Source organism: Odocoileus virginianus, chromosome 20 (assembly GCF_023699985.2).
Source record: "Odocoileus virginianus isolate 20LAN1187 ecotype Illinois chromosome 20, Ovbor_1.2, whole genome shotgun sequence".
Taxonomy (NCBI): domain Eukaryota; kingdom Metazoa; phylum Chordata; class Mammalia; order Artiodactyla; family Cervidae; genus Odocoileus; species Odocoileus virginianus.
The window spans coordinates 5,098,839-5,118,300 of NC_069693.1; the positions used below are offsets into that span (position 1 = coordinate 5,098,839).

At 59.6% G+C, this 19,462-nt stretch overlaps 1 protein-coding gene across 4 annotated transcripts in view; it reads left to right on the top strand.

Annotated features, from left to right (window-relative positions):
- SHANK1 (SH3 and multiple ankyrin repeat domains 1) overlaps positions 1–19,462 on the top strand; it is a 50,715-nt gene that overhangs the window by 15,755 nt on the left and 15,498 nt on the right. For 2 of the 4 annotated variants that reach the window (XR_011482014.1, XM_070450427.1), the window contains exons 10-22: positions 115–181; positions 445–775; positions 1,633–1,826; positions 6,134–6,247; positions 6,419–6,494; positions 6,971–6,997; positions 14,649–14,731; positions 14,966–15,090; positions 15,688–15,823; positions 16,260–16,340; positions 16,868–16,891; positions 17,084–17,152; positions 17,627–17,745. Coding sequence is in view for 3 of the 4 variants with exons in the window: in XM_070450427.1 (XP_070306528.1) it covers positions 115–181; positions 445–775; positions 1,633–1,826; positions 6,134–6,247; positions 6,419–6,494; positions 6,971–6,997; positions 14,649–14,731; positions 14,966–15,090; positions 15,688–15,823; positions 16,260–16,340; positions 16,868–16,891; positions 17,084–17,152; positions 17,627–17,745 (1,446 nt within the window). In the remaining variant the exon portion in view is untranslated. The remainder of the gene's footprint in view (positions 1–114; positions 182–444; positions 776–1,632; positions 1,827–6,133; positions 6,248–6,418; positions 6,495–6,970; positions 6,998–14,648; positions 14,732–14,965; positions 15,091–15,687; positions 15,824–16,259; positions 16,341–16,867; positions 16,892–17,083; positions 17,153–17,626; positions 17,746–19,462) is intronic. The other 2 variants (XM_070450428.1, XM_070450429.1) reach the window with 2 other exon arrangements.

Consider the following 19,462-nt stretch of genomic DNA (forward strand, 5'->3'; position numbering starts at 1 on the left):
TTGCTGGGGTGAAGGTTGGGGGAGTGCAGGGCAGCTGGCTGGAGACCTCACAGTTTTTCCTGTTTGTTTTTCTCTCTCTCTCCTACCTGGGCCCCCCTTACCCCCTCACACTAGGTGGCAGTGATCGCTGGGAATTTTGAACTTGGGGAGCTGATCCGAAACCATCGAGAACAGGACGTGGGTGAGCAAGCTAAGGGGAGAAGTTGGGCTCCTTGCCAGGAGGGGTGGTGCATGGTGGGATGGGGAGTCAGCAGACCTGATCTGGGGGCCACGATGGGACTAAATAAACCTTAGAGGACCGCAAGCACCTGGGCAGTGGGAGGGGTTGGGGTCCAGGAGCCCCACTCTTTCTCATCTGTTTCTCCCCCGGTGCCTCCCCCCCCAACTGTCTCTTGCCTCCTGTGTGTCTCCCCACCTGGCCCCCGGCCTGCGTGCCCACCTCAGTGCCCTTCCAGGAGTCCCCCAAGTATGCAGCCCGGCGCCGGGGACCCCCGGGCACAGGGCTGACGGTGCCCCCCGCGCTGCTGCGGGCCAACAGTGATACCAGCATGGCCCTGCCCGACTGGATGGTGTTCGCCGCCCCGGGGACCTCGTCCACGGGGGCCCCCGGCCCCACCTCAGGGCCCCAGGGCCAGGCACAGCCCGCCGCCCCCAGTGCCAAGCTCAGCAGCGGGACCCTGCGGAGTGCCAGCAGCCCCCGGGGCGCCCGGGCCCGCTCCCCATCCCGCGGGAGGCACCCCGAGGAGGCCAAGCGTCAGCCTCGTGGACGGCCCAGGTAGGGGAGAGAGCCCAGTCCTGGTCCCGCAGACCCCTAGCACCTGAATCCCCTCCTGGGAGCCACGGCTGCCCTCCACCCCGCTCCATCCAACGCACTGGTCCCCATCTCGGACCACCAGGTCTCCCTCCTGACCCCGAGGCAGTGAGGGCGTTGTGAACCAGTCTCGCAGCCGTGTACTCCAATGCACCAGAGTTTAGCTCAGTAGTCACTCCGTGGGCCAGGGGTGGGGAGGGTGCCCAAGAGAAAGGCTGGTTCCAGCCCCTGAGGACAGGCAGGCAGAGACATACAGACAGCCTGGGCAAGGTGAGAGGAAGCTCAACGGAGTGGGGGTGGGCAAGGAGGGAGACTGGAGGGGCTTCCAAGCCTGGAGATGAGGCTGGAGGCGGGGAGGATGAGCAGGGGGCATTGGGGGGAGCCGGCTGGAGGGGGACAGGGAGGGGGTGGGCGGGAGGAAGATGGTGGCAGGCTGGGGATGGCGGGAGAGGTGCTGGACCCAGCCCAGGAGGAAGCTGGGAGTCGCCGAAGGCTCGTGAGGCAGGGATGACACAGGCAGAGCTTCAGGAAGCTGAATCAGGCAGGGTGTGCAGGCCCGTGGGAGGGGACAGAGCCGGAAGCCAGGAGGCAGGAAAGGGGGCCGGCGGGCCCACAGCGGGCAGGCAGGGGGAGCCCCCAAATGCCCTCTTCCCCCCCACCCCCCACCCCCGGCCCCCGAGGACACCAGAGCCAGAAAAGGCACTCAGGCCCCCTCCCCCACCCTGATGCTCCACCTCCCACCCCCCTCAAGGACCCCTGTTCTCCCAGAGGCACCCCCTCCCTCCACTCGCCCCTGCCTCTCACACCCTCTGTGTATGCAGCTCCAGCGGGACACCCCGGGAAGGGCCGGCCGGGGGCACGGGGGGCTCCGGGGGCCCCGGGGGCTCCCTGGGCAGCCGCGGGAGACGCAGGAAGCTCTACTCAGCCGTCCCTGGACGCTCCTTCATGGCCGTGAAGTCCTACCAGGCCCAAGCCGAGGGGGAGATCTCCCTGAGCAAAGGCGAAAAGATCAAAGGTAAAGGGGCAGGGTGCAGCCGGGCTGTGGGCAAGGGTCAGCAGGTGAACTCACCCCCTTCTCAGGGAGGGGCCCGTGACCAACAGTTGTCCAGCACCTGGAACTTCCAGGGCACGCTGGAGACCTCAAAGAGACCTAGGTGCCCCTTCTGCCTCCGAGGGGCATACAGTGGAGCTCAAATGCACTGCCAGGAGGCGGGGTCCAGGCAAAAGAGAACAAATGAACATCTCTGGGACATCGACCCCATGAGGTCCCATCTCGCTCACCGTCACCCTCAAAGGCGGGTGTCCGGAGCCCATTGTACAGTCGAAGGGATAGAGCCTCGCACGGGTGAAGCGACTTGCCTGAGGTCCCCAGTTCGAGCGCACAGTTCTTCTCGCTCTCTTGTGCAGAGAGTGAGGGACATGCTGCCTTGACTTCACCTCCTGCCTCTGCCGGGCATCTTCATCTGAGACCCGGGGTGGTGGTGCCCGCTTCCCCAGGCTCTGACGAGATGGGCAGTAGGTGCAGCCGGTCCCTGCCAAGGGCTTCCTGAACAGAGGCTGCTGTCACGGGGGTTTGCCTCTCTTCTGCCTCCCTGCCTTCCTCTGGAAAACCATGCCAGGATCCCCCGCGTGCAGACTTCGCAAGGCTGCGGATGTGTGTTCTTGGACAGAATGGTGCTTTGGAGACAGGAAGTACCCTGCCGTAGTTCACTGGAGGCGGGGAAGCAATTCTTTGCCCGACTCTAGGCTGGCAGACGAGCCGAGTCTCGTAGGGGTTGAGAACCAGGCTGTCTGGGTTCAAGTCCCAGCTCCTGCACTTCCTAGCAGGGTGGCCTCAGGCAAGTGACTTCTCTGGGGCTCAGCGGCCTCATCTGTACAATGGGACCTTTGCAAGGATTAAAGGAGTCAGCTCTTGGAAAGCCCCTAGAACAGTGATTCACACCTAGTAAGGCCAGCTGTCATTATCATGCGCGGCCCCACTAGGGACACTTAGAAGGGAAAGACCCTAGGCCCTGGGGGAAGCTGAGTCCGGGGGTGCGGGGGGGGTCTTCCCACAGGAGACATGGTTTAAGTGGGCCTTGAAGAGCGTGCCGGGGTCAGAGTGTCAGTCAGGTTGTGTAATTACATCTGTCTTGTAGTCTGTCTCCCTGGTGCCTGAGTTTCTGAAGATGAGGTCATGTGTCATCGGGGGCCGGGTCATCAGGGCCCAGGTTAATGACCCGGGACACAGAGGGCCTCAGTGCATACCTGCTGAGTGGACAGGTGGATGGATGAATGGCCAAATGCAGGAGCTAACTGTGGGGGCCAGGCAGGGACAGTGTCTCTGGTGGGGGGGCAGCGTGCCAGGGAGTGTGTGTATGTGTGTGTGTGTGTGTGTATGGCCAGGTGGGGGGGTCAGTTCCGTCACTCAGTCGTGTCCGACTCTTTGCAACCCCATGGACTGCAGCACACCAGGCCTCCCTGTCCATCACCAACTCCCGGAGTTTACTCAAACTCACGTCCACTGAGTCAGTGATGCCATCCAACCATCTCATCCTCTGTCATCCCCTTCTCCTCCTGCCTTCAACCTTTCCCAGGATCAGGGTCTTTTCCACTGAGTCAGTTCTTCGCATCAGGTGACCAAAGTATTGGAGTTTCAGCTTCAGCATCAGTCCTTCCAGTGAATACTCAGGACTGATTTCCTTTAGGATGGACTGGTTGGATCTCCTTGCAGTCCAAGAGACTCTCAGGAGTGGGGGTCAGGTCTGTCCAAAAGAAGAAAGGGAAGCTGAGGTCAGAGGTGAGGGACCCTCCCACAGGCAGAGGGCCATGGGCTGCATCTTCTGTGTGTCTTTCTGAATGTCAAGCCCAGTCATCCGATGCACTGCCCTGATTTCATATCCTTTCCTTTCCTTAAAAGTTCCCTGATTGCCTCAGAGCACAGCCACATCCATGATATCACTGGGCTTCTTCATTGCCCGGTTAAGGCAGCAGACTCCCTCTGCTCTCAGGATCAAAGCCTAGGGCCTCAGCCTGGCCTGCAGGCCCTCCTCTGCCCACTCTGCCCTCCCCACGACCTCATCTCAGGCTACTCTTCCCTTTCCCTGCAGGGATCCAGGGACCTTATCCTCCTCATCCTTCCTCAAGCTCCCCAAGTCCTTTTCCATCCTAAACTCTTTGCACATGCTGTTCCTTCTGCCTGGAAAGGCTTTCTCCCCTCTCTTTGCCTCCTCCACACTCAGCATCCTTCAGGCTCAGCCTGTATGTCACATCCTCTGAGACGCCTTCCTGATCCCCCTATGCCATCAGATTTATTTGTTTATAAAGATTTTTTTGATGTGGACCATTTTTAAAGTCTTTACTGCATTTGTTAGAATATTGCTTCTGTTTTATGGTTTATGTGGAATCTTAGCTCCTTGACCAGGGATTGAACCCACACCCCCCTGCGTTGGAAGGCGAAGTCTTAACCTCTAAGACCACCAGAGAAATCCCCTCATCGGATTTATATACTCCTATCTGGTCTTTCTCCAAAATTCCTTTCCTTTGTCCCCTCAAGCCCTGACCTCAGTTTTCCAATCATGGGGTCACTTGTAGAGTTATGTCTCCCCCAGCTGCCAGTCTGGAAGCTCCGTGAGGACAGGAACCACGTTGGCTGTGTCTGACAGCTCTATTCACTCCCCTGGTGGCTCAGACAGTAAAAAATCTTCCTGCAGTGGAGGAGACCCAGGTTTGATCCCTGGGTTGAGAAGATCCCCTGGAGAAGGGCAACCCACTCAGGTATCCCTGCCTGGAGAATCCCATGGACAGAGTAGCCTGGCGGGCTACAGTCCACGGGGTCACAAAGAGTCAGACAGGACTGAGCAACTAACACAACAGCTCTACTCGGTTCCTAGCCTGACGTCTGACTCATGACTGGCACGAAATACATATTTGTTTAGTGAACAAATGATTGATTCCCAGATCATCCAGCTGGGCAAGGCAGAGTCAGCCAGGAGCCCAGACCTCTTGACACACATCTGCTGTCTTCCATGACCTTGAGCATCTCCTGGCTGGGGTTTCCCCAGACCCTCTCAGAGGAGGTGATCGGTGCAGGGCAAAGCATCAGATGGCCCCAATCCCAACCCTAGCATGGCTCGAGCCACCCCTGGGCAAGAGGTTTTCCTGCTCTAGCTTCAACTTCATCTTTAAAATGAGAAATCAATTGTTACCTACCGAGGTGTAAGGATACAGCGAGTGAAGGATGTGAAGGGCCAAGTGGGAAGAGAGCTGTGAAAGGTGCTGGAGAAGTGGACGGCTGTGGGCTTGTTCCTTTCGCTCTCGTCATGATCAGGAGCAGCAGCAGCGGAGCACTAGAACAGAGAGGTAGCAAAACAGGAGGGTTCAAATCCAGGCTGCAAAACCTGGAGCAAACGTGCCTGAGTGTCTCCGAGCCTCTGTTTCTCCATCAGTAAAACGGGGCACATGACAGTATGACAGCCCCTCTTAGGGTCCTGGCCCCGGTGAGAGTTGAGTAGACATCAGCTGTCCCTCCTGCCCATCATTGTGGGTCAGTGTATGCTCCATGTCTAAGGAGTAGAGGTGATGGGCAGGGGCCTCCAGTAACGAGCAGCGGAGAGGAGGAGAGACGATTCAATCTCCATCTAGAGCCAGGGGAAGCAAAGAGAGACAGAAGGAGGGGTCTGGGAACAGAAGACAAAAGGTTTAGTGGCAAGGAGACTGCGGGAGGTGGCAGGGGTAGTAATGAGGTATAACACGTGACCTAGGAGCCTAGCGGGGGTTTAGGGAAATTACGGAATAACTGAGTTGTGACTGGTTACCCAGGGCGATGAGAGCCAGTTGTGGATATGTCCCTAACTTGCAAGGACCTCATCATGGGACACAGCCCCTCTCCCCAGTGCCTCTTGGTGTCCCCGTTGTGTTCAGGAAGCTACTATGCAGGAGTGACTATCTCCCCATTCCCCCTTGTGGGGCTTCCCTGATGGCCAAACTGTAAAGAATCTGCCTGCAATGCAGAAAACAGTGCAGATTCAATCCCTGGGTCCAGAAGAGCCCCTGGAGGAGGAAATGGCAACCCACTCCAGTATTCTTGCCTGAGAAATCTCAAGGACAGAGGAGCCTGGCGGGCTACCATTCATGGGACCGCAAAGATTCGGACATGACTGAGCACACACACACTTCCCCCGCGCCCCTTCCTGGGGGTGCCCTCGGGCCGGATTCTGGGCAAGGTGCTGAAAATTGTGGAAAGGCTGTGCATCAAGTGTTGGGAGCAGGCGGGGTAGGGGAGGTGTGGGCAGCAGAGAAATGCAGAAATGTTTCTATTCCGTGTCCCCACTCCCCATCCAGTGCTTAGCATCGGGGAAGGAGGCTTCTGGGAAGGCCAGGTCAAAGGTCGCATTGGCTGGTTCCCCTCTGACTGCCTGGAAGAGGTGGCCAACCGCTCCCAGGAAGCAAAGCAAGGTAACGAGGAACCCCCAGGTGTCCCTGACTTACTCTAGATTTTCATGTCCCTTCCTTTCCCCCTCCTGGCGGGGGTGAGAGGTCGAAGGGAAGGCTTGGGCCAGGACCCCAGGGGGTGAACCCATGATTTCCAGAGTAGAAGATCCAAGGTCATCCTTTGTCCCCCTGCAGAAAGCCGAAGTGACAAGGCAAAGAGACTCTTCCGGCATTATACCGTGGGCTCCTACGACAGCTTTGATGCCCCAAGGTAAATGTCCTACACCCTCGGGCAACCCCCCCCCACCCCACATCCCTCCCACTCCACCTTTTAAGTAAGTCCACCACCTCAAAGCCCCCTCTCTCATCTGCTCCCTCTAATGTTTGATCGGGGTGGAGGGAGGCAGGGTTAGCTTCAGACCACACAGCTCAACCCCAAACCATCCTTGGCAGCCACTGAGACTGCCCAGCTCTGGGGTAGCCAGAGGCCAATGAGGTGGACTGGGGCAAGGTGGGGATGCCTGGGGGGCTGGGGAGCTCCCCTGTATGGTGGCTGGAGGCTCCCGTCTCCTTCATGTGCCGCATCTCTGTGCAGTCCTGTGCGGCGGAAGTGTGTGCATCCCATGCTGGCCATGTGGGGGGAGGTGGGGGGCGGACGGCAGAGCCGGCCAGGCGGGGTGCGGGCGGGCGGGGAGAAGGCACTGACACCTTTCCCCTCCCTGGCTGCTGGCTGACTTGCTTCTGAAGCTTGATGGATGGGATTGGCCCAGGGAGGTGAGAGGGGAGGGGAAGGGAGGGAACGGGGTCAGGAATGGGAAGGAAGGGGTGCCTGGGGGCGTATGGATGTGCGTGTGTACCCCCAGAGCTACAGTCCCCCTGTGCGTGACCGTCTCACACAGTCAGCGAGCATCCCTGTACAGATTCCCCAGGCGTGTTCTTGCCCGTGTGCCTCTGTAGGTGTGCATGACACGTGTCTGTGTGCATGTGTGGCCGGAGGCCCTTGGAGTTCTAGCCCCGTGCACATGCCCGTGACAGCGAGAGGGTGTGTCCCGCTCGGTACAGATGGGTGCATTTGTGGCTGTCATTTCTGGTGCACGATTGTGGCTCACTGTGTAGCTGTCTCTCTCTGCACCTCTCTTTCCTCGAATCCGTGTGTCTGAGAATGAGGGCCAGTGTTTTCCAGAGATGTCCAGTGTTTCTGCTTACCACCTGGGGACCGGCGGTGGGTCTCTGCACATGCCTGTCCCTCTTCATGCACGTCGCTGTGTGTGCGCATTAACGCATAAAGTTGTGTGCATGCATTTGTGTCTGTCCAATTGATCTGGAATTCAGGACCTGGGGTGCTGGGGGAGGGGAGGGAGGAAGAGGGGAGGACTCCAGGGCTTGAGCTTCCAGAAGGGCCAGGCTGTGGGGGAGGGATGGTCATAACTGGGCATCTGAAAGATGACATCCCCCCCCACACCGCTCCCCCTGATCCAGGGAAGGGTCTCCTTGTTCGTAGCATCCTTCCATTAAATGTGTCCAAACCTACGTGTCTGTGTTCTGGCCAGTGGGGATGAATCGGGGCGGGAGAGGGCCGGGGGTGGGGGCGGGGGAGAAGAGAAGTGACAATATGGGAAGAGAGGGTGGGACTGGGGTGCCACCCTGCGCCCCAAGTGTCCGAGGCGCTTGACCATTGTGCGTGTTCGCCTGGCACGTCTCCGGCTCTGGGCACTGGGTGAGTATCGAGGTCCCCCCCCACCATCCGGAGTCTCCCCATCAGCCCCCGCTTCTCGTCTCTTGTCAGTGTCTCTCTGGGTCTCCCCTTGGCTTTGGTTTGGGGGTCGTTTGCTCTACCAGCTGGATGAGGGTAGTCGCTCAGCTTCTTCCTCCTCTTTCCTCTGCTTGTCAAGTGCGTGGCCCCCCTCTTCCTCCCCTCCTGCCCGCTGGCATGCGCTGCCCTGCGCGCGGCATGTCTGAGCTTCTCCTCCCCACCCCCCACCCTCCGCTCTCCCCGGCCCTGTCTGGGGTGGCCTGGCCCGTGTTGTGACCCTGCCTCCCTGCCGGAGCTGTGCCGTCCCGCCGCGTGTCACCCCTCTTGGCCTCCGCTGCCCTCTGTCCTTTCCCCGGGGGTCTGCGGCTCTCTGGCGGGGAGCCGTGGTGCGCGGATGTCCCTCCGCCTGGACTTCTTTGCGGGGAGGGGTGTCTCTCCCTGTTCTGGCGCCCAGTCCAAACGTCCTGGCTCTCCCTTTCCGGCCCCTTCCAGACTGTCGGGGTGCATCGTGCGTCTGTCTGCCGTGGGGGGCGGGGGGGGAGGGTTGTGCGTCCCCTCCCGGGGTCTCTCTCGCCGCGCCGTCCCCCACCCCGGCTCGGGAAGTGGGGCTCGGTGTCCGCGCGTCCCTCGCACGCGGTTGCGAGGCGTCTCGTGTGATGTTGTGCGTCCCTCTCCCCGCGCTCCCTCGTTCTGCACCTGCGCGGGAGGGCTCGGGAGGGGGGAGGGGGGCGAAGGGGGGGGCCCAGACCGGAAGTGCCTCCCCCTTCTCCTCCCCCCGCGCTCGCCCCTCCCCCGTCTCCCGCCAAGGGGGCCCCCGCGCTCCCCTGCCGGCCCCCTCCCCCCGGCCCGGCCCCCTCCCCCGCCCGGCGCAGGACGCCAAGGGGTTAAGCCTCGCGCCCGCCGCCCGCCTCCGGAGCTGTCCGCGGTGCTGAAGCCGGCGCCGTCCGCGGTCCTCGCGCTCCCGCCGCGGCCCGACCCCGCGGCCCGCGCCCCCGCGGCCCCCCGGCATGTGAGCCCCCGGCCCTGCCCTCCCTCCCGCGGGAGGGCGCGCGCCCCCTCCCCCTCCCCCTCCCGGCGCGGGTCAGCATGAGGCGGGGCCTGGGGGCCCGGACACGGGGGTTCGGCCGAGCGGGGACGGGGACGCGGCGGCGGCGGCGGCGGCGGGGGCGGCCGGCACCGGGACCGGGGCCGGGGCCGGGGCCGCGGCGGCGATGGCTCTGTCAGCGGTCGGCGGCGGCGGCGGCGGCGGGGGTCTCGGGGGCGGCCCCGGGGGGGGCTCCCTGCCGCAGCCGCCCCCCGCGCTCTCCTCCAGCTGGCCGGCCCTGGGGCCCCGGCGGCGCAGCGTCTGGTATATCTACAGGTAACGGAGCGCGCCGCCCCTTTCCCCCCGCGGCCCGACCCGGAGGCCCCGGCCCGCGGCGACGACCCTCCCCCAGCCGCTGATTCCCCCATCCCTGGGGCTCCCTCCCCGCCCCCAAGCCGCCCGCCCCCTCCGCCCTCCTCCCCTAACCTTCTCTCCGCACTAAGCCCTTTCCGGACCCCTCTTCTTCCCCCTTCGTTTTCTCATTCCCCCCACCCAGGCCTGTCTCCCCGACCCCCCCCCACACACGCACACACACATTCCTCTGGCCCCTCCTAGGCCCTTCTAGGCCCCCTTCAGCTCCTTCTCCAGGACGTCCCTCCTAAGGAGGCCCTCCAGATGGACTCCACTCCGGGATTCGGGCCCCACTTGTCCTTCCTGCCACCCTTAGCGCCCCCACTCTAGAGCCCTCCCCTCAGGCATCTACACCCCAGGCCCGCGTTCCTCTGATCCCTGTGTCCCCGCACCCCTTCACGGAGTTGGCAAGTCCCCCCATTCATACCCCTCTCTCCCATTCACAGTCATCTCCCCCCATCACATACGCATCCCGCCCCCGTCTCCCCTCCCCTCCTCTTTTTCCGCTGCGTGTCACTGTGCGACGGTGCGTGTGTCCCTATGGCTGTGGCGGTGTGCGTGCGTGTGTGTGACTGCCTGCAGCCCTGTTTGTGTGTGTGTGTATGTGTGTGTGTGAGCAAGAGAGAGAGAGAGAGAGATGGTGGGCTCCCAGCCCACCCCCCAACTGTGTCCATCTGTATGTCCCTGTTTGCCGGCGTCTATCTCTGTGTGTGACTTGGAGCGATAGCGAGGCTGTCTGGGGACTAGTGTGTTTGCGTGTGTGTGTGGGGGGGGTCTGTCCCAGGGACTGCGGCTGTGTTTCCCAACACCCACCCTCCTTGACCAGGCCTGTCCCCTCCCCCACAACCACCCTTCCCCGGTCCCCGGTCCCCGTCCCCACGCACCCCTCTCCCTGCCCCAGGGGTCCGTGCCTGTGTGGGGCACGTGTGCTGAGACACGGTCGAGCTTCTGCACGGGGAACTGCATCTGCTTCTGTGTCACTCCTCAGCATGGGAGGGGGCTGGCTTCCCTGCAGGGGCGGGGGGCACCCTCTGGGCAGGCCATGGAGAGGCCCCGTGGCGCTGGGACACGGGGAGGGGCTGAGTGCCAGAGGGGGGTGCCATGTACAGCAGCAGGCTCTGGGCTGTGGGATCCTGGGTGTGCGAGAGGGACCTTCGGGGTGGGGGTGGGGGGAGTGGAGGCTGCTGCAGTCCCTGTGTGTGGGATCTGGTGAACAAGAGCTGGCCGCTGGGCTCCAGAGGCCGCTCAGGGTCGCCGAGGGATGGCCTGGGGCGGAACATTGTGTGTGCTCCTGCAGGGCAGGTAGTCAGCCCTACGGGAGCATGAATGGGGTGCTGCGTGGGTCGCCAACGGTAGGGCAGGGGGCGGGGTTAGAGGGTCTGGGTAGGAGGCTGGCAGGATGGAAAGGGAACAGGGGGGAGTGGGGGACACTGAAGTCGGGGGAGGAATGGGGAACGCCGGAGCAGAGCGTGTGCGCGGGGCGAACGGAGGAATGGGGTAAGGAGGGGGTGCAGGAAGTGTGAAGAGGATTGGGGGGCAGGGATTCAGGCAGTTCAGGGAGAGCACAGAGAGGAGATGCAGGGAATGTAAATGAAATGCAGCTGCCAGTGAAAGGAGACAGAAGGAAGGGTGAAGTGAATTGAGGATGCGAAAGTAGGAGGAGGCTTCCACGGATGAGAATGGATGGCGGGGGGGGACTGGAGTAGGAAAGAAACCTAGGATGCTGTAGGGGATACAGTGGGGCTCTATACTGAGGCTCAAGAGGCTGTGGGAGGGATGAGGGCAAAGGAGAGGGAGAGCTGGCCTGAGAGGGGGTGAGGAGGTCACAGAAATCTGTGGGAGACAACTTTGGGAAAGGGGATGGGAAGTGGGGGGATGGCCCCGTGGGGTGTAATGCGGGCTTGCAGAGGTGAGAGCTGGTGGGGAGTGGGTTAGGGTCCTGGGGAGCTTTCAGACGACTTGAGGGGGGATCCAGGTGCAGAGCAAGAAGGTATACTCAGGAGTAGGGGAGAAGGAATACCCAGTTGTAGGGAGTTGTGGGCACAAGAGGGCAATTGGGCAGTTCAAGAAGGATGAGAGAGACAGCATGCAGAGCTGGGGGTTGGTGAGAAAGTCATGGGAAAGACAGGTGTATGTCCAGGATGGGGAGACTCGAGAGGGAGGGATGGGGTGATCTGCTGGTGTTTGGATATTATTGGGGTATATGGGTTGCCTACCACTCCGGTGTTCTTGCCTGGAGAATCTCATGGACAGAGGAACCTGGTGGGCTGCTGTCCATGGGGTCGCACAGAGTTGGACATGACTGAAGCGACTTAGCATGCGTGCATGCATGGGTTGCCTATGGGGAATTCAGATCTTGGCTGTGACATTTTTTTCTGGCAGGTGTGATCTTGAGCAAACTTATTTCTCTGTGCCTCAGTTTCTTCATCTATAAAACTGGAATGATAACAGCCAACCCCTTCCAGGGGGTGTCATGAGGACTGAATGAATAAATAAACGTAAAGTGCTTGGAATGCCGTCTGGCATTCAGCAACTGTTCAATAAATGTTACTTGTTTTGCTATGGGCATAGCCTGGGATAAATTTCAGGCACTGGAGGGGCACGTTCATGGTGAATTGGGGGCAAATGTATATGTACTGGGGTGTTTGGTTTCAGTGGAGTGGAGGGTGTTACTATTGCACCTACCCGGGTACTTTCTTGGGAATTGTTGAAGAATGTTGTTCACTGTGTGAGCTCAGGCAAGTTCCTTGACCTTTCTGTGCCTCTGTTTCCTCATCTGTAAAGTGGAAATGGTACTCACGCCTACCTAGAGGCCGGCCGTGGGAGATGATGGATTGAGTCATTTACCTGTGAGGGGCTTCAGATGCTGGTTGACATAGCACAGGCTATTTCTTCCCATTTAATGGATAAAGGAGTCTTTTTGAATTGTATTAGGGGCTGGATGTTTGGGGGAGGCTTATGTATGAAGTGTGAGGAGATTGTGGGGGTGAAAGAGAGATTGAGGGGGATGGGGGAAAGGTAGGGTTTGTGGGATGGATGAATGAAAGCGAAATTGCTGTAAATGAGGAATAAAGGGGATCTGAAGAGCATTACTGGCCACTGGGGGCCCTGGAGATCTGGAAGGGCTATGGGGGCAGCGAGGGCCTGAGGGCTCAGAGGAGGTTGTCAGGCTACACAGTGGGCACAGAGCTGGGGACGAGGATGCTACGGAGTTCATGGTCAGAAGCAGACAGCTCTAACCTCTCAACTCATTTCTACTGGCCCCATCGTTCACCCACTCAAGGAGCCTTCTTGACCTCTTTCCTCCCCTTCTTCATCGCTTTCAACCCCTTCCCTCCTTCTCTTCCAACATCCTCTCCACCCAGATACAAGGTGATCGATCCCTGGGTTGAATATAAGGTCTAGAAGACGTAATGGATATGGCATAGACATGTTTACTGAAGCATCGTCAGCTCTGAGCCAGGGCAGTTGTGGGCTGTGTCTACATGTGCATGCCTGCTGTTGGGCCCGAGGGGTTCTAATAATGGGTGGGAGCAGAGCTAGGGGCCAGGGCGCATGTGCAGAACACTGTCCCTACGGTACAAATGTATGGATTCGACTGTGGATGTGTCAGGGGTCACGGGACTACCCAGCAGGGCTTGCATGTGTGGAGGGGGTTGGTGCCGAAATACAGTAGGAGCACATTAAGTATTATTGGCGTGTGCTGGTTTGTGTTCAGGGGGCGTGTTATGGGAATAGACTGAGATCAGAGTGTGGGGGAGTTATTATTGGAGCATACTGGGATGTGTAGGGGGGTTGCTGAAATATACTGGAGTATTGGTGGAGGCCTGTTTTGCCAGATCTGTGGGGGTAGGTAATTGGAACACGTAGGGAGCATGCTTGTCTATTATTGGAGTGTGTTGGGGCCTGTGGATATTATTGGGGGGGCTGCTTGTGCTCTGGGCCAGGTTTCAGACATGACTGCAGGGTGTCTGGACGTGGCAAGGCATGGTGCCTCTGGGGCAGGGGTGGGGGGTAGTGGGTATTCTGAAAAGCCTGGAGCTGGGGTGCCTGGGTATTCTGGGGTGCCTGCTGTATACTGGGGCTCCTGGAATGGAATGGATGTGCAGCCCTGATGTACACCGTGGTGACATCTAGGGTTTGCAGCTGTTACCTGAGTGAGCCCGGGGCCGGTGTTGAGAGACACAAAATAGTCTGCGTTTAACCGAACTTTTCTGGCTATGTGAGCATCCGGCCTTACAGGGAACTCTCCACGTATTCACATGCAGTTTTCATTTTGCTAGAATCCTCTGACCGCATGAAGGAGATCCATTTGAGTATGCCAGGAAGTAGATGTCATCGCTGCACGCTAGAATTTTCTGTGGCAATGGAGACATTCCATATCTGGGCCATCCTGCGTGGTAGCCACTAGCTGTATGTGGCTGCCGGGCCCTTGGAAACGTGGCTAGTGAGGCTGAGGAACTGAATTTTTCCATTTAATTTTTAATTAATTTGCATATAAATAGACACAGGCAGCTAGCGGCCACCATACTGGACAGTTGCTGAATAAGCAGTGTTAACAATCTGCTCAGGGGCCTGGGGAGATGTTACCGTAGCATGTATATATGTGTGTGTGTATATATATATATAGGCTGGGAGTTGGGAGAGGTATCATCCAAGTACAGCTGTCCTCTGGACTAAAAGACTTGGCCAAAGACAGAGAACACATCGTATTGCGCACACGCTCTGTACCCAGCACTCTGCTGAATACTATATACACTATAGATGAGGGAACTCGCACGGTGACCCCACCAGGTGGGGTCTGTCATCGTCCGCTGCTGTAGACAAGGGAACCGAGGCCCCAGAGGTTAAAGTCAGGGCTCAAGGTCACAGAGAGGAAGTGGCCAGCAGGGCCTCCAGCCAGGCTGTCTGGCGATCTGGCGGTTCACCTCTGCGTTCCTCCCGCCGTGCTTGCTGAATGGATGGGTGGATGGATGCGCCGATGGATGAATGAGGAAAGAGTGAGTGGGAGACCGCGTGCTCCAGGCTCCGAGGGGGAGAGGCCTGTCAGGGCTGCTGCAAGCAGACACACGTGGAGTGGGTGAGGAGGCTCCTGGGTGGGGGGTGGTGGTGGAATGAAGGGTTCTGGAGCTTAGGTTCAGGTCGCCAGGTGACTGGCGGGGCACGAGGTGGCTCCGTGTCTCATGATCCTTTTTCCACCCACCCCACCCCCTTCCCTCCCCCACCCTCCCCGCCAGCGATTACATCATCAAAGAGAAGACAGTTCTGCTGCAGAAGAAGGACAGTGAGGGGTTTGGGTTCGTGCTCCGGGGGGCCAAGGGTGAGTGCCGGCCGGGGTGGGGATGGGAGAAGGGCTCTCTGACCCAGGGGGACGGACAGGGGAAGGGACCCCCCCACTTCCTGGGACCCCTCCCCCGACCCGCCCACCACCCCACCCCGGGGTGCTGGTCCCTCAGCTACGGTGAGGCCTCTGTGACTTGGGTCTGAGCCCCATCCCCTGCTCGGCCTCTCCACCCTCTCCCCTCCGACCCCGCCGGCTCCTCCCCATCTGCAGCGCAGACCCCCATCGAGGAGTTCACCCCCACCCCAGCCTTCCCGGCACTGCAGTATCTGGAGTCGGTGGACGAGGGCGGTGTGGCATGGCGGGCTGGACTGCGAATGGGAGACTTCCTCATCGAGGTGAGTCCTGGCCCCCAGCCTCCCAGGGGCTTCTCCAGAGACCCAGCACCTGGCCCACCTGCCACAGACACCGCGCTTTCCCCTGGGACCCTAGCAACAAATCCCCAGACCCCTCATGATCCATGCCAAGATGCTGCTGCCCAGATCCAGATTCTCCTTTGGCACCAAGCTTTCCAGCCCCCTGCCCTTCCCCCCACCCCCCAGCAGCTAGCCAGCCTCTTCAGTGATTCTATCTGAAAGCCTCTCTGAAGCATCTCAGAAGATAACAGAGCTGTCCCCTAGGGCTTAGGTGCGCGCGCATGTGTGCGTGTGCAGGCAGGCACGTCCGTGTGCACACACACACACACACACACAGCTGGAGAACAAGGAGGGAGAGAGGCAAATAGGGTGGGCTCAGCCCCTTCCCCAACCCTGAGGCCCTAAGAGTTACAGGAGTGGAGAGGTGGGGGCTTGCAAGGGGGACGGGGGTAGGAGAAGAGTGACCGGCAGTGCCACAGACAGGGCCAGGCAGAAGGAGGCCACTTCGACGGGGACCCGGAAGCAGAAAGCATCCCACCCCTCACCTGTCGGGTGTGGTTGGGGGTGTCTGTGCCACAGGTGAATGGGCAGAACGTGGTGAAGGTCGGCCACCGGCAGGTGGTGAACATGATCCGCCAAGGGGGCAACACGCTGATGGTCAAGGTGGTGATGGTCACCAGGCACCCGGACATGGATGAAGCTGTTCATAAGAAAGGTGCTCCTTCCCCCGACTTGTGTGGTCAGGCTTGGACACTCCCCCCGCCCGCCACTGCTACTGGACTAAGACCTTCTGGAGCCCTAATGACCCAGTGGTCCCACCAGTAGCAGCAGCCTTCCCCTCCCCAAGGCTGCTTGATCATGACCCTCAGGAGAGGAACTGAGCAAAAGCTCAGCTTGCTGGAAGATCCCCTGGAGAAGGAAATGGCAACTCACTCCAGAATTCTTGCCTGGAGAATCCCATGGACAGAGGAGCCTGGTGGGCTACAGTCCATGGGGTCGCCAAAGAGTCGGACACGACTGAGCGACTAAACGCCATGGCCAGCATCTCTTCTCTGAGCTCTGGGAGCGCCGCAGTGGTGGGGGGTAGGGGTGGTCGTGGCGGGTTTCTGTCCATGGTGCTGACGTCTGACCTCACCGTCATTTTTTTCCAGCGCCCCAGCAAGCTAAGCGGCTCCCGCCCCCAACCATCTCCTTGCGTTCCAAGTCTATGACTTCCGAGCTGGAGGAGATGGGTGAGCTTGCGGGGCTGCCGGGGACCAGGTGCTGCGGAGGGAGAGGGGGCCGCGGGCGGCTGGACCACCCCTCGGGTTTGCTAGTGTTGGTAGTGACCAGGGGCTCCTGTCCTCATCGCGTCCCCCAGGCCACGGGTCAGGCTCCCACTGACCTGAGTGTGTGTCGCTGGGAAAGGGCGTCTGAGAGTCGGCTTTCCCTGTTTATATCTGTTTCTCTGTCGGGGTGTCTCTCTCTGGGTCTGTACCGTTCCTCTCTGCGGGTCCCGGTTTCCTTTCTAGCTCCTCTCCGTCTGTCCCCCCGCAGCCCCACCCGCATCCTCTATTTCTCCCGCTACCAGCTGCCCTCACTCCCACTAACAGAAGGGAAGGCGAGCCCCCTCCCTCCAGGCAAGGCCGAGCGGACCCGGGGGGTCCGGTTCCCCCCCACCCCGGGGCCCTGAGGGAGGCGGGCGTTCCAGAGAGGGGGCCCCTCGCCTCCCCACGAAGTCCTAACTCTTGGCTCCTCTACTGCCTCCCCCCCGGGCTAGTCTCCCCCTGGAAGAAGAAGAGTGGTGAGTGGGCACAGGACTGGCGGGAGGGCCCCCGTCCCGTTCCCGCCGGCGGACTCGCCCCTCCCCGACCCCGGCCCCTCACCGCCCCACTCGCGCTTGCGCACGCCCGCCGGCCACGCCCGCCGCCGGCCGAGCCCGCTCCGCCCCGCCCCCGGGGGCTCCCCGGGCCTCATCCGCCTCCTTTGCCCACAGAGTACGAGCAGCCGCCGCCGCCGGTGCCCAGCATGGAGAAAAAGCGGACCGTGTATCAGATGGCTCTCAGTAAGATGGCCCAGCCCCGCTCCCCGGGGGGCGGCCGCAGCTCCCCCGACCCCACGCCCCCTGGGGTGCTGCATCCACACCCACCCCGTCCCTGTCCCCTCTGCCCCGCGCCCCCTTCAGCCACTTCCACACTGATCATCCACACACCCCGACTGTGCACCAGCCGATAAGTTTAAGCACCCACCTCTGTCATGAGCCTCTTTGCAGCCCCTTCTGCCTCCGCTGCACCCTCCCTCCCTCGAAGGATGGCTGTCCTCTTCCCCGCCCTCAGCCCTTTCCATCGCTGCATCCCACCTGCCCTGCCCGGCTGGACCTTGTGTCTCCAAGGAGGCCCGCCGGGAGGGAGACAGAGATGCCCGTCCCTGGTTCATACAAGCCACTGAATGGGGCGCCCAGAAGCTCCGTCTCTGTGCCCGCCAGGCCCAAGCCAACTTCATTTCGCTGTCTCTCTGCCCCTCTTCCGCCTCCCCCCAGACAAACTGGATGAAATCTTGGCGGCAGCTCAGCAGACCATCAGTGCAAGCGAGAGTCCTGGGCCTGGTGGCCTGGCTTCCCTGGGCAAACACCGACCCAAAGGCTTCTTTACCACTGAGGTAGGCAGCCTGGCCTGCGGGATTGGGGGACTTGGGGGACTTGGGGGAGGGAAGCTTGAGGGGTAGACAGAGCAACTTGGAGCCTTTATCCCTCCCCCTACAAACCCTTTGTGACTCCACTGTGTAGAATGCTCTTCCTAAGGGGCACTGGATTTTCTGGGGTCTCTCCTTGCTCCCCACTCTGGGGGGGCCCTTTCCTCTCTACCTATCCTCTTCCTCCTTTTTCCCCCCAAATCCCATCTCTGTCCCCTCCCTCCACTCCCCATCCCCACACCTCATTGCTCCCTCTCTCACCCACCTCTTTCTGTCCATCTCCGACCCGCCTTAAGGATCTCAGGGAAGGTAAATGGAGGTCAGGGATGGCACTCCCTAGCACAGGCACAGCGCATAATAATAGGGGCTCAACAAGTGGTAGTTATTAAAATATTAATTATCATCTCTGTCTCCGCTCTGCCCGCTCACCTACAGTGGGTGTTGATCACATTTCTGACACTCTGTTTTTAATGTGGATTCTCATTCATTCCTTGGAATCATCCTGGGAGGTGCATTTGGTTGTGATACAGAAGGGAAACTGAGTTTCAAAGAGGGAGCCAGGATTTCAACCCCAGGTAGTTCGGCAACTGGGATCCACAGTCCAGCCATGGCCCTGTCATTTCTGGTGTGGACTTGCTGGTCCTTCACTGGATTGTGCCGCTTCACGGGGACACATCCGCACCACCACCCTCCAGTTCTCCACCCAGGCCCCCCCTGCCCTCTGACCGCACCCTCTGACTCCTTTCAACAGGCCACACCCACAGCTGGTGGTCAAGGGGCCACTGACTCTAGAAAACCCTGTGCTTTGACTTCAGAGGGATTGTGGACCGTTTCAGGCTGGCCTAGCCCTCCAAATAATGCTCCGAATTAATGCTCTGAATAATGCATAAAATAAAATACATAATGAATAAGGGTTAAGAACCCTTGATAGCTCAGTTGGTAAAGAATCCGCCTGCAATGCAGGAGACCCCAATTTGATTCCTGGGTCGGGAATACCCGCTGGAGAAGGGATAGGCTGCCCACTCCAGTATCCTTGGGCCTCCCTTGTAGCTCAGCTGGTAAAGAATCTGCCAGCAAAGAGGGAGACCTGGGTTCCATCCCTGGGTTGGGAAGAACCCCTGGAGAAGGGAAAGGCTACCCACTCCAGTATTCTGGCCTGGAGGATTCCATGGACGTATAGTCCATGGGGTTGCAAAGAGTCAGACAGGACTAAGTGACTTTCACTTCACAAGGGTCAAGAACAGTACATAACCATGGGGAGTGACAATGGAAGGCTGTAGCCCCTCAAGGCAGTGTAAGCTTCAGCAAAAAGAATTCAACTCTCGTGAGCAGATGAAGTGAGATTACAAGGCCCTTGAACCAAAACTAAAATTAAAGCAAAATATAATACATAAAATAACAAAAGAAGCCAGGTACACAGAAAAACAGTTATCAAAGCACTTTTTAAATTTTAGTAATATTTATTTTTATTTATTTATTTGACGCCAGGTCTTAGTTGCTGCATGTGGGATATAGTTCCCTGACCAGCGGTCGAACCCCAGCCCCCTGCATTGGGAGCTCGGAGTCTCAGCCACTGGACTGCCAGAGAAGTCCCTCAAAACACTTGTAAAAGCAGAATTTGTGATACAGTAATGTTGGTGCCTTTTCTTCAACACAGTAGCCAGCAAGTTCCAGTGGTGGGTCT